Source organism: Rhamphochromis sp. 'chilingali' (genome assembly GCF_963969265.1).
Source record: "Rhamphochromis sp. 'chilingali' genome assembly, chromosome: 5".
NCBI lineage: Eukaryota > Metazoa > Chordata > Actinopteri > Cichliformes > Cichlidae > Rhamphochromis > Rhamphochromis sp. 'chilingali'.
In genome coordinates this window covers 28,232,147-28,242,301 of record NC_137932.1, presented here as the reverse complement: position 1 = coordinate 28,242,301, position 10,155 = coordinate 28,232,147, and the positions used below count along the sequence as shown (strand labels likewise).

General features: G+C 46.5%; 1 protein-coding gene across 6 annotated transcripts; it reads right to left on the bottom strand.

The window, feature by feature from the left end:
• Window positions 1-887: 887 nt before the first annotated feature.
• zbtb25 (zinc finger and BTB domain containing 25) lies at window positions 888-9,889 on the bottom strand. Of its 6 annotated transcripts, XM_080883618.1 has the most exons (4): window positions 9,718-9,844; window positions 6,536-6,627; window positions 6,277-6,457; window positions 888-5,165 (listed from the first exon to the last, which is right to left on the bottom strand). In XM_080883618.1, the coding sequence occupies exons 3-4, from the start codon at window positions 6,447-6,449 to the stop codon at window positions 3,983-3,985; spliced, it is 1,356 nt and encodes a 451-aa protein (XP_080739744.1). In that variant the 5' UTR covers window positions 6,450-6,457; window positions 6,536-6,627; window positions 9,718-9,844; the 3' UTR covers window positions 888-3,982. The 6 variants fall into 6 exon arrangements, with proteins under 6 accessions (XP_080739744.1, XP_080739745.1, XP_080739743.1 ...); XM_080883619.1 differs by lacking the exon at window positions 6,536-6,627 and having other exon boundaries at window positions 9,813-9,889; XM_080883617.1 differs by lacking the exon at window positions 6,536-6,627 and having other exon boundaries at window positions 9,718-9,831.
• Window positions 9,890-10,155: the final 266 nt, after the last annotated feature.

Below are 10,155 nucleotides of genomic sequence, written 5' to 3'. Positions count from 1 at the left end.
TTTGTTTAAGGGATTGATTGATTGATCAGCGTTTCAGTTGTGATTGATATCTAAGGCTCAGGTGAGAAGTCACCATCTCCAAACAGCCACAGAGCGAAGTCATCGAGTCCATCAGCTGTTCAGACCCGTTTCAGTCACACTGTGGCACCGCATCATTGATCCTTGATCAGTTACTGATCTGCCACAAGCTCTCTGTAAGAATACATCCATCTGTTGCCAAGCAACAGCACGCTGACCAATCAGATCACCTGACAGGTGAGTGCCAAGAGACTGTCAGGAACCTTCATTCAGTCCTTCACTGAGGCAAAGTATTCTGCAAAACAGACTGCATCTTGTGTCGCCCTGACAGTAAGGAGTGTGATCAAATCTGTGGCATCACCTTTGACCCCGTAACGATGCGGACTGATGAAAAATCTATTTTTATTTTTAAAATCTCGAGTCAAAGCAGTTAAACTGGAGTCTGAATTTTCCCACAATGCCTCTCTGCTCACCTGGCTGCTAAGCTCTCTGTTGACTGCTGCAGGTCAGATTCTGGCAGGGCACAAAGAATGCTCTTCTGCAGACCAATCAGCAATCAATCAGTACGCAGCAAACTCAATAATCACCTCTGTGATAAACAGCTGATGTCACCAACAGGTTACTCTGGTTAATCAATAATCAATCTCAGTATTGGTTGATCGGTATTAGGGCTGGACTGAAAATCTGGTATACCGGGCATTTTCCCACTGTGCTGATGCATGTTTGGGCTGCTGCTAACTGCTAACAGCTGAAGTGTGTTGCATGCTGCGGTGCAACCCAGCAACATCCACGCCGAGCCGATTAAAACATGTTCCAAAATCAATAATAAAAAAGAATGAAAAGCACACACGAGAGCTTTGATCTGATTAGTGAAAAAAAACATTTATTTACAAAACTTTATTGTTGTATCCATGAAAAACAGATGCCGTTTACAAAAACATGTTGACACTGAACTTCCTGTTTGCTTTTTTACAGCAAAACACAGAAATAAGACGACGGCACGACAGTCACACACGATCAATAATCATCAACACCTTATCATCAATGAGCGCTGGTCACGTGACACCGAAAGGAACAGCAGAGACCACCAATTTCCCTCTGGCCGGTGGAAACTTTCAAAGTAAAAGGTTTACAATGGAATTGAGATCAACTCCTTTAAAATAAGAGGTTTAAAATGCAAGACTATTGCCCCCTTCACAATAAGAGGTTTAAAATGCAAGATTGGTGCTCCTTCAAAATAAGTTTAGAATAGAACATATTGATTTCTTCAAAATAAGAGGTTTAAAATACAAGATAGGACCACTGCAAAATGAAAAGATTCAAATGCAAAAGCGTACAATTCCTTCAAAAACTAAAAAATAAATAAATAAAATATAACATTTAAAATAATGTTTAAAATGAACAAACATCAAATCCTTCAAAATAAAAAGGTTTAAATGCAACAGAATGTCACTCCTTCAAAATAAATGTATTTCAAATGCACTAAACTATGACTCCTTCAAAATAAAATGTTTAGAACATATAGGAGCATAACCATTTCAAAATAAAATGTAAAAGTTAATAGGGCATTCCAACAAAATATTTCAAACACTGGCAGTAACTTTTTTTAAATAAAATTCAGATCGTGCTTTTTTGTTGGCTTTTGTTTTTTAGACTGTTAAAAGATTTTAGTTTTTCACAGTTTTATGATAAATATAAAAAAGATTGAATATTTTTAAAACTTTATTTAAAAATGTAAATAAAAAATGTGCCCCTGTGGGCGTAGGCTGGGAACCAGCGAGAGTCCTGACCCACAGATTGGGACACGTTTATTTTCCCACCTGTCCTTTCTGTCTTTTTTTGTGCTTGCCTTTGTTCGAGTCAGATGGAAGAAACTGTTGAATGGTCCTTTAAATGAAGTTAAACCATCAGCTGCTTTTTAATCCCAACTCCGTGTAAGAGCACCCTCAGTGTAATCCTCCCATCTGTGTGTGAGCGCCCGTTTAAGCTCACTTCTTCCTGATTGAACAGCTTCTGGAAGCCCGCTGAGGGGCAACACCTCAATCAGAGATTTTTCTACAGGGACTAATTTTTACCTCGGTAAAATGCAACATCTCACGCTGTAAGCTCTTTAGCAGAAACTAAAGAAAAGCAGAACAGAGGCAGGATGAAGTTAAGAGCTTTCGGATCTGCTCAATTTGGCAGAAAATGACTGACATTAGGTCGTGGCTTTGATCTGAACCGTTAGCTCTGCCTCTGTGTCTTTGGTGCTGCATACTGAGGTTAGTGGGTGTGAGCCGCTTCAGCGAAGAGGTCCAATAAAAACCTGGTTTAACCCTGGCTAATCTCAATGACAGGTCATCATTATTGAACCTGCAGAGGTCCGAGAACCCAGGTGGCTTCAGGTCATTTCTGCCAGTACGTTTCTGTAGCTGCTGCCTTCTTCTCCTTGTCCTGTTGACTGTTAGCTGGGTGTAAATTCACTGCACTGGCAGATATCCATTCAAACCTCTGAGGATGTCACTCCTTTTCAGGGTACTCGGGATCTTCTCAAAGCTCTGTGTAGCATTGGAAAACCTTCAGAAGCAAAATCTGAACGTTTCAAGCTCCTCCAAAGAGATCTGTTCGTCCTAACCAGGACACTGTCTTGTGTTTCCTGCATGTTCTGATCTGCATGTTTTTGTTGTATTCCATCTGATAACGTTTGTAACTCTGTGGTGATAAACTTTCTGCCGATGCTGAGGCACAGAGCGCACAGAGGTCGCCAACTTCCTGCAGAGTCAACCACTACAGACTTCATGTGGCCTTCAGATTAGAGACCTTTATGGAATGGGTTTCCATGGTGACCATTTGTATAATAAGCCTTACATCACAAAGGGCAATGAAGGCGTCACATGCAGTGGAGTAAAGCACAATGCCACTAAACTCTAGAGCAGTGAAGACATGTTCGCTGGAGTGACCAATCACGTTTCTCTATCTGGCACTCTAATGGATGAGTCTAGGTTCAGTGGTTACCGGGACAAATGTAAAGCTTGGTGGGGGGATTATGGTGTGAGTGTGCTTTTCAGGACTTGGACTCCGCCCCTTAGTTCTATTGAAGTAACTCTTATTAGTCATATGCAGAGGAGTGAATACGTTTAACAGTACAGTGTTATTTACTGAAGTCTGCACTGTAGTTTTGTTTCTTTGTGGACAACACTAAAAGGACAGAAACAAGAAGCCTCGTACTCTCTTTCTGACGATGAACACTGACAAAAGACTAACTCAAACTTTACATGTAAGGTGTACGGCGCTTAGTCGTTATTTGTCACTGAGAGGGTTTACTGCTGTACATTTTAGTCCTAAACCTGTGTGGCAAGATGGAGGGAAAGAAAACGTGAGTAATACGACATACGACACTCTGACACCAAATGACAGAAATCTGAGTAGTTCGCTTTTTGTAGTTTGCACATGTCAGTGCATCCACAGAAAGGCTCTGACATCACAGATCGCTCTGACATCACAGTGCTCACTATCTCCTCTTCCTCACAGTCCTCTCAGACTCGGATGGGCTTCACTGTTGGCTGCTTTCAGGTTTAGAGTCTCTGGCAGCTCAATTTCAGAGAAGGAAATACAAAGCAGTGACATGAATGACAGGAAGTGACATTAGTCAAAGTACTGATGTATCATTAATCTCTGATTAATCTGCTGATTAATCAACGAATCATGTAATCAGAGTCCAGAAACTTGTTCAACATGCACAAATCAGCAAATGTTTCAAACCGGAGAAACAGTTCCCAATCAATTAATTATTAATCATCAATCAGTCAGGTTTTGCCGACGTTTCTGAGCATCAAACAGTCCGACCTGCTGACCTCAGCACCTCATGATCACATCACTGGATTAAACACAGACACTCCCAAACAGGTACAGACCAAACACTCAGAACACCACCACCTGCGGAAATTACTATTCCGTCCAATCACATCCCTCATAACAGATGGCATCACTCAACCGGAACGCCGTCCACACTCTCCTGGGAGATCTCAGAGTCCAGGGAGTAGCAGGAGCTGCCATTGTCCTGAGTGTCCCTGTTGGGCTCCTCAGAGAGAGCTATGGGGGTGCCCACTGAAGCTCCACCCCCAGCCCCTCCCCCAGGCTCAGCAGCACTGTTGCAGAAGTGGGCGGAGGCCTGGAAGAGCTGGCTGCAGAGGCGATTGTAGCGGTGGTAGCGGGACGGCTTGCCTGTGTGGGTGTACATGTGCTCCTGCAGCTGGCTCTTGTGGGAGAAGCGTAGGCTGCAGACGGCGCAGGCAATCTTACGTTTGCGTGAGTGCAGGGAGGGAGCAGGGCTACTCCCCCCTCCTCCACTCCCACCACCTCCTCGGCTCCGCCTCAGCTCAGCAGCCAGCTGGTTGGCTAGCGCCTGGCTCTGTCTCAGAGCTTCCTCCAAACATCCTGCATCCAGCTGCTCCTGGGTTCCTGGAGGACCCTCCTCTAGGCCGGCTTCCAGCTCGCCACCCTGTGACAGCCCCTCCATGAGACGGGCGGGGTCGAGGGCGTGGCTGAATAGGTGCTCCCGCAGGCCCTCTGGGGAGGAGCAGCGCTCTCCACAGCGGGGACAGAGCAGCACTAGCGGCCGGTCTTTGAACAGGAGGCCCTGAATAGGACTGCTGTCCTGAATTGGAGACCCTGCACCTGGACCCTCCTCGCCGTCCTCCTCCTCCTCTAAGCGTTCCTGCTTGATATGGGTAGTTGAGATGTCAGAATCGTCTCCGGATGCCACAGAGCAACGTAGCGCTGAGGCCTGATGGTCCGATGATACCCCCTCCAGTCCGACAGCAAGGGACAGCTGGGAGTGAGACCGGGCCCCTCGGTCAGAGGACCGCCCATCCTCGGCCCCGCGGGACACCGTGGTGGTCTTGGGGACTCCGGGTCCCTCCTTGCTGGCCAGCTGGGAAGAGATCTGAATGCCATAGAGGTTGGACATGCGGACCACGTTGTTAGCAGTCTCAGCAGCACCCTCACCAGTTTTGCGGCACAGCTGGTAGGCGTGAAGGAACTTAATGCCCTCCTGCAGCCGGCTCTGGTCCACCGGCTGTTTGGGACACATACCGGTGTACATGATGTGCAACAGGTAGCTGAAGACGTCCGGCTGGATGTCCGTGGGCTGGATCTTTATACACTCGCTGGGGACACAGAGAGACATGAGGTCAGCACCTCGGAAAAAAACAGCATGTGAATCCTGATGTTTTGGATCGATGTTCTCCTGAAGGTTTGGACCAAAGTTTTGTTCCTCTATTCTGGCTTACAGGATCCAGATCCTGAAATTTGTTCTCTGGAATAAAGGAACAAACACCGGTACAAGCCTTCGGGCAGGCACGCCGTCCACACTCTCCTGTGTTTAAGACATTATTCTAGTCTTAAACACATTTAGGGCTGATCAATCATTATTGAATTTTTATTACCATTTGATTGCTTCTTAAAAATTATGAAAAAAAAAATTGGGATAAAACATTAAATTTCATTCATTGTTTTTTTGGTGTGTTACAAATCAAACACACCACTGTTCACCTAAAAGGTAAGGCCAAATAAAGGGTCCTCACATGTCCTCACAGTGCATCTGTTTGTAGCTGACAGCTAGCCACTTTTTGACCAGTCAAGCTCCAAGTTTGTAGTTAACGCTAACATTCGGTTTGGTTGTGGAGAGCAAATCCAATCCTGAGCTGTCTTTCTCATGGCTAATCTTAGCTAACACTAACATGCCTGCTGACAACTAGTAAAATCCTGTCTTTAATGGATAAGGTTGGCCACTTTGTCCAAATTCCCAAGGCTGATCTATTTGCAGCTGCATGGTTTCAGACAAGCAAACCCTCTTTGGGTTCATGCCGCACTGCTAACTCACAGCTAGGTGGCTAACAGCAGGTCATCTGGTAATGTTTTCATGACAGGATCGACGCAGAGACTGTCACCGGCTGGTTAGTGAAGTCCTTTTCATCACTGCCGTCACGATGACAGCAAGCGGCAGATCTGACTGAAGAACGTACGTTTAGTATACCCCAGATAATCCTCCTCTCTGACCTGGAACCCAACACGGTTGAGGAAGCCAACAAATTTATCAGGACAAAGGATTCAAGGGTCAGAGGAGTCACCACCTGCTGGGCATTTAAAAGAATTCAGGTTCTCAGAAAACATGCCTATTTTTTATCCTACCTGCACTTGTGTGATGACCCAAAGCACAAGTGTATAACTAACTTCTACTCAGGTAAAGAGGTCACACGCCGCTGTCTCACCCCTCACCTGGACTGGTGGATGAAGATCATCTTGAAGTAGTTGGAGAAGGCAGCCAGCACAGCGCGGTGAGCTTTGAAGTAGACGTTTCCGATGGCGACGGTGCAGTCACACAGGAAACCAAATTCCCTCTGCACGTTGAGCTGCTGCAGCAGGAAGAGGCTGTGCGACGACACCTCCATGACACCGTCTGAAACACAAACCCGAGCCCATGAAGTTCACATTATGACCTCCATCATCACTGCTCACACACATACATTTAACATACAAACTTATTAATGTGCAACAGGATGGAGGATGTCTTGAAGAGGTTCAGAGAAGGTCAGAGGAACTTCACTGTGACCCTGAGCAGAGGATCCGCTGTGGTGATAGAAGATGAAATACAGTGGGGCAAAAAAGTATTTAGTCAGCCACCGATTGTGCAAGTTCCCCCACTTAAAATGATGACAGAGGTCAGTAATTTGCACCAGAGGTACACTTCAACTGTGAGAGACAGAATGTGAAAAAAAAATCCATGAATCCACATGGTAGGATTTGTAAAGAATATATTTGTAAATTAGGGTGGAAAATAAGTATTTGGTCACCTCAAACAAGGAAAATCTCTGGCTCTCACAGACCTGTAACGTCTTCTGTAAGAAGCTTTTCTGTCCCCCACTCGTTACCTGTATGAATGGCACCTGTTTGAACTCATCATCTGTATAAAAGACACCTGTCCACAGCCTCAAACAGTCAGACTCCAAACTCTGCCATGGCCAAGACCAAAGAGTTTTCGAAGGACACCAGGAAAAGTATTGTAGACCTGCACCAGACTGGGAAGAGTGAATCTACAATAGGCAAGCAGCTTGGTGTGAAAAAATCAACTGTGGGAGCAATCATCAGAAAATGGAAGACATACAAGACCACTGATAATCTCCCACGCAAGATCTCATCCCGTGGGGTCAAAATGATCATGAGAACGGTGAGCAAAGATCCCAGAACCACACGGGTGGACCTGGTGAATGACCTGCAGAGAGCTGGGACCAAAGTAACAAAGGTCACCATCAGTAACACACTACAACGGCAGGGAATCAAATCCCGCAGTGCCAGACGTGTTCCGCTGCTGAAGCCAGTGCATGTCCAGGCCCGTCTGAAGTTTGCCAGAGAGCACATGGATGATACAGCAGAGGATTGTCATGTGGTCAGATGAAACCAAAGTAGAACTTTTTGGTATAAACTCAACTCGTCGTGTTTGGAGGAAGAAGAATACTGAGTTGCATCCCAAGAACACCATACCTACTGTGAAGCATGGGGGTGGAAACATCATGCTATGGGGCTGTTTTTCTGCCAAGGGGACAGGACGACTGATCCGTGTCAAGGACAGAATGAATGGGGCCATGTATCGTGAGATTTTGAGCCAAAACCTCCTTCCATCAGTGAGAACTTTGAAGATGAAACGAGGCTGGGTCTTCCAACATGACAATGATCCAAAACACACCGCCCGGGCAACAAGGGAGTGGCTCCGTAAGAAGCATTTGAAAGTCCTGGAGTGGCCTAGCCAGTCTCCAGACCTCAACCCCATAGAAAATCTGTGGCGGGAGTTGAAAGTCCGTGTTGCTCGGCGACAGCCCCAAAACATCACTGCTCTCGAGAAGATCTGCATGGAGGAATGGGCCAAAATACCAGCTGTGTGTGCAAACCTGGTAAAGACCTATAGTAAACGTTTGACCTCTGTTATTGCCAACAAAGGTTATGTTACAAAGTATTGAGTTGTATTTTTGTTATTGACCAAATACTTATTTTCCACCCTAATTTACGAATAAATTCTTTACAAATCCTACCATGTGGATTCATGGATTTTTTTTTTCACATTCTGTCTCTCACAGTTGAAGTGTACCTCTGGTGCAAATTACTGACCTCTGTCATCATTTTAGGTGGGGGAACTTGCACAATCGGTGGCTGACTAAATACTTTTTTGCCCCACTGTATATATATCTGTGGTCGGTCAAGTCCATTGCTGCTGTGTTACCGATACTCCTGTTGCTTTAGCTCAGTAAGTACTTAATATCGAAGTGCTGAATAACGCCACAAGGTAGAGCCTTCCTGATTCTCGTGCACTGTTATTGGTCGATGTTGTAGAACAGAGCAGGGGTGCAGGTTCATTCACTAAAAGAGCTGATGAAGCTCCTCTGTTTGAGGGGGAGCCTCTTCTACCGTTCACTGCTGGAGCGTCTGGGGGACATCAGAGGAACTTCAGCTCCTACAGGGGCGCACGCGTGCCACTGTCTGGGTCCCTTGCACTTTGAAAATAGATAGGGGGCAGGGTTTAATAAGAATATTTTCTTCTTCCTGCTCCTTTTCACACATGGTTGTAGTGCTTTTTGATAGAAAGTGTGGTTGGTTTGTTTGAATTGTTGTACCAAGTGTGAAATAAATAAATAAATGAAATGAGAAAAAAAAATCAACTTTAAGTAACTGTGTTGTCTTTAGTTGTGCTGACGTGGGAGTTTCCAATTTCATTGTACTATTGTACAAGGTATGAGTGTGCAATGACAATAAAGAGTTATTTTATCTTCAGCATCTCTCGCATACACACACGCATACACAGAAACACAAAAACACACACACAAGCACACAGACACACAAACACAGAGCAGTATAGCACATTAAGACCTGAAGAACTCTTAAGGTGTTGTTTAACCCTGTGACGTCACATTAAGTCCGTCAGGCTCACTTGGACACGCCACCTCTGACCTCAGCGAAGGTCACACCTGACACACACACGCACTCATGCACGGGGAAGGGGCGGGTGTTCACATCGAACTGACCCGACCACACCGGAAACCGGACACCCGCGCGACCCAGTCACACACTAGCTCTGCGCGTGCACGTGCCGTCGCGCCCGCCACCGCGCAGCATCCTCCATCCTTCATCTCATTCATCACACGCACGTCCTCATCACCTCCGCGCACACGGGCGCGTGTTCACGCTCCCAACGCCCGGCAATCCCGTGTATGCGCGGATCCTGCACGCGCGCCGTTAATGAGCGCCTTACCGCAGAAACGAGCAGATCGTCTTCAGAATCGGCCGATTTGTTGCTGCAGAGGATCTCGCGACGAGCCGCGTCACCTCTCGCGAGAACATGGGTCAAATGGGGCAGTCACGTGAGCCGTCAGAAACGTTTGATGGCTGATCAGTAATTTAATAAACGCAGAGCAGGAAAGATGGCGTTATCGTGCCATCGATAATTTTCTGAGTATATCAGGAAAAAAAGTGAAACTGATCAGAGGCTGTCAGCCAGCAGCATAAGACCCCGACACCGTGCAGGGAGCACGATCACGTGACACAACACACACCGACACCGTGCAGCAGACAGACTCACAAACACGCTTCAGGTCTGCAGCTCAGGGACTGAACCCCATCATAATCTGTGTAATCTGAGACTCAGAGTACTCTCGGAGTGGGCCACTGTACCTCGGTTGGTGACTGAAGTAACTCATAACCTGTGTAAATATGTTTTCTTAGGCTGGTGTCCACTGAGCTGATCAGCAGTATTGATTATTACTGACCACAGCGGGTATGCTGTGAGGTGTGGTCCACATTCTTGGCAGTGAGTGGGACACGTTCCCAGTGGGTGCTGGGCTCCGCCTAGGCCGCCCTTTGTCACCGGTGATGGGCAGATTATCTGGGCGTTGCCAGCATCTTGTCTCTGCATTTTGCAGATGATGTGGTTCTGTTGGCATCATCAGGTGCTGCCTCCAGATAGCAGGCTACTTTGAAACAGACGGACTGGTGCTGCAGTGATGAGATCGTTCAGGTATGGGCCACCTCGTATATGATTGATGGGTGAGATGTTGCTGCTTCTTCAGGCGGAGTCTCCTGCTCAGCTCAGAGTTAGACCTCCTTGCTGCT

Coding starts and splice junctions, on each gene's coding strand:
- zbtb25 (XM_080883619.1), bottom strand. CDS start 6,449: ATGGAGGTGTCGTCGCACAGCCTCTTCCTGCTGCAGCAGCTCAACGTG. Junction 5,166..6,276: donor ATCTTCATCCACCAGTCCAG/GTGAGGGGTGAG, acceptor CTGTGTCCCCAG/CGAGTGTATAAAGATCCAGC.